We start from the raw sequence: 3,068 nt of genomic DNA, 5'->3' as shown, positions 1-3,068 counted from the left end.
AACTAATAAGGCAGGATCAGAATCACCAAAATGTCTTGGATTCATCAATCTCCTAAAAGATCAAACTTTTCTACCCTCTAGAGTTTACTTAACAGACACAATCAAACAAATATCCAGTTAACAATGACTTAGATTTGCCAATCTCCTTAAAGATCCAATATTTTCATCCCTCCAATGTCTACTAAAGTCAACAATCAAACTAAAAATCTGGGAGTTAAGAAACTGTACACATGATATGAGAAAAAAAACAAAATACAATCCCATTAGATCGCTCACTAAATGCACTCAGCACTTATGAGACACACAGGTCTCAACAATTCCAATATGAACAAGGGCTTTAACAAGCAACAAATTAGAACGTGACTTTATAGTATTCTTGTGAACAATCTATCTGGTAGGCAGTATCTTTGGTAACCAAAACTGATATCAAAATACTATTGTGAACAATCTATATGCCGCATACTTGGTAACTAAATAGAGAACAGAAAAAAGCATGCTTAATTTGTACTCTACACAACTTCTTTAGAAAACAGAGACCAAATCCTAGTATTTACAGGTTATCCGACCTTTGGGTTTGCATCACTAATTGCTGTCAATACATACATTTTGTGAAGTGCATTGAAAAAAAAACATTGGTGGATGGGATATGAAAAACATTTTCCAAGGGAAAAACTTTACAAAGCATACCACAATTTACCTTTTATAATTGCTGTCATGTCCAAAACAACTATACCAGACAAGAAAAAGGCCATAGTTGAAACAAGAAAAGAAGTTTCACCCTCTCAATGCACAAAATTTAGTGACTTCAACAATTAAATTATACCTTAACAATAATATCAGGCTGCTCAACAGTATATTCAACAAACATTTTGCAGAATCTTGAAGACGAGGCAGCAACCATCTCTCACAATAAGAAATTAAATTAACTCAATATCAACAATCATTTTTACTCTGAAATTAAAGGCTTTATACCTGTTATGAGGTTTTACATTGTGAAACTTTCCCACCATATTCCCTATAAACTTTCAGATTCACATCTGCTCATTGCACCCATGCTCATACAATTCCTCCTCCTCATTTCTCAAGGCCGTCATCTCTATCTCCTTCTTAAGCTGCTCTCTCTGCACCTTCAACTGTTCAACTCTCTCCTGCCTTCCTTCCTCCAACAACTCAACAAACTTATCTTTAATCTCAAGTAACGGATCCCTATCAATCAACTCGCTATCCTTATACGCCTCCCTCAGCACTGCAGTCTTAATGCCACCTTTCAAAGACATATAAAATATTCCTGAATGCCTAGTGAACACAGTTGAAAATGCATTGGAAAACCTATACTCATCATTAAATTTCCCCAATATAGGCACAGGAACTCTCTTGAAAATCGATAGAGACAACAACTCATGAAAAACCCCAACTGTTCTTTTCTCCATTTCTCTTGAAGATTGTGGTAAACTCGATACATCCTCGTATGGAGATATATAATCCAGCTCCAACCAATCTCTAGTCCACTCTCTCATTTCCTTCCTCAAGTAAAACCCTGAAGGTAACTTCACATTGAAGTTAGGTCTAACACGAATCCCAGTTACTTTAGCTTCCTCTTCAGCTCTGACCTGAATAACAGATTTCGCGAACTCAGGATTCCAAGATTCCAACTCTAAGAACGATTTTCCCTCTCCAGGACACCCAACTAACTTAAAATAATTAGGATATTTAGGCACTAAATTAACCAAAAAATCATTTGGAAACCCGAATTCTCTCTTCACATGAACCAATTTATCAATACTAATTACTTTATCCTCAGACATCATCAACAATTTACACAACTTAGCCACAATCAACTCCTCATTTTGAACATATATTTTTCTTTCCTCTTCAAGGAAATCTCTAAGCTTCTCACTGGGACGCAAAAACAAAACCTGGTTGGTTTTGGGTTTAATTCGATCATAGTAAGAGTCAAAGAGACCCGGGTATCGATTTAGAAAGGTCTTGATTCTGACTATAAGGCGTAGTCTTTCGCGACGTTTTTCGAGGTAAAGAAGCGGGATGACTTGACCCGGTTCGTTCAGGACTTCCTTCACGACCCGGGAACAGAGCTTGTATTGTTTGTCATCCTCTATGGCTTGGTCTAGTTTCTGGTCTTTTCGCCACACAACTTTCAGGCTTGAAATGGGTCTGATTTGGCGGGTGAAGTTAGGGTTCGTGCGAAGGTTTTGTAAGTAAAACAATAAAGCTTTGGTTTTGAAGAGCATACCTGAAATGTTATGCAATCAATCAACCAAAACCACTCTGCGAGCAACGGAGCGAGGGAAAGAGAGAGTGACAGTCGGTTAAAACCCTAATTCTCCGGAGGAAGAATGCAAATTGAAAAGTGCAAAACGGTGCCGTTGAGCGCTTCAACGGACTAGAAAATATATGATTAATAACAATTTTGATTAAGTGGGTGATTATTATGTAATTAGAAACGGAGTAAACGACTTTTTCCACCATTATTTTAATGACATTTTTTACGGTTTAATTACATTTTTTTCACCTCATATTTTAAAAATATCATTTTATTATTTAAATTTATATTTCTATTTCCGATTTTGGCATCATTGACACCCCACACCATCATCATTCTCTTCCACGATCATCACTCATCAAACTCTCTCAAACCTTATTTCTGTCGATCTCGCCAATTATCGACAATCGAGCGATTAAGGTTTACGCAGCCGCCCTTCTCAAGTCAAATTCCGATTAATCTCAACCACCAAAATCCAATCTTCCACGAGTAATATTATACTCAAAACCTTTTTATACAAACTTTCTCTCACAAACTTATGTGATAAAAGATGATTGAGTGAAAATTTATTTTAAATTTAAAATCACCCACTCATCTTTTACCACATAAATTTGTGAGAGAAAATTTGTATAAAAAAGTTGTGGGTATAGTATTATTGATCTTCCACCACCAAAAAACTCATCGACCTCACAACCATTCTCTTTCGCGATCATTACTCATCAAACCCTCTCAAACCTTATTTCTGTCGACCTCGCCAATTATCGACAATTAAGCGATTAGCATTTGC

At 36.4% G+C, this 3,068-nt stretch overlaps 1 protein-coding gene across 1 annotated transcript; it reads right to left on the bottom strand.

The window, feature by feature from the left end:
- Window positions 1–1,014: 1,014 nt before the first annotated feature.
- LOC116122010 (protein WHAT'S THIS FACTOR 1 homolog, chloroplastic-like) lies at window positions 1,015–2,385 on the bottom strand. The gene has a single exon (XM_031407917.1). It carries the CDS (start codon window positions 2,247–2,249, stop codon window positions 1,032–1,034), a length of 1,218 nt encoding a protein of 405 aa, XP_031263777.1. The 5' UTR covers window positions 2,250–2,385; the 3' UTR covers window positions 1,015–1,031.
- Window positions 2,386–3,068: the final 683 nt, after the last annotated feature.

Source organism: Pistacia vera, unplaced genomic scaffold (genome assembly GCF_008641045.1).
Source record: "Pistacia vera cultivar Batoury unplaced genomic scaffold, PisVer_v2 Contig130, whole genome shotgun sequence".
NCBI lineage: Eukaryota > Viridiplantae > Streptophyta > Magnoliopsida > Sapindales > Anacardiaceae > Pistacia > Pistacia vera.
This window is presented reverse-complemented; position numbering and strand designations above follow the sequence as displayed.

What these genes read in the sequence shown, in the direction of transcription:
- LOC116122010 (XM_031407917.1), bottom strand. Translation starts at nt 2,249, where the DNA reads ATGCTCTTCAAAACCAAAGCTTTATTGTTTTACTTACAAAACCTTCGC.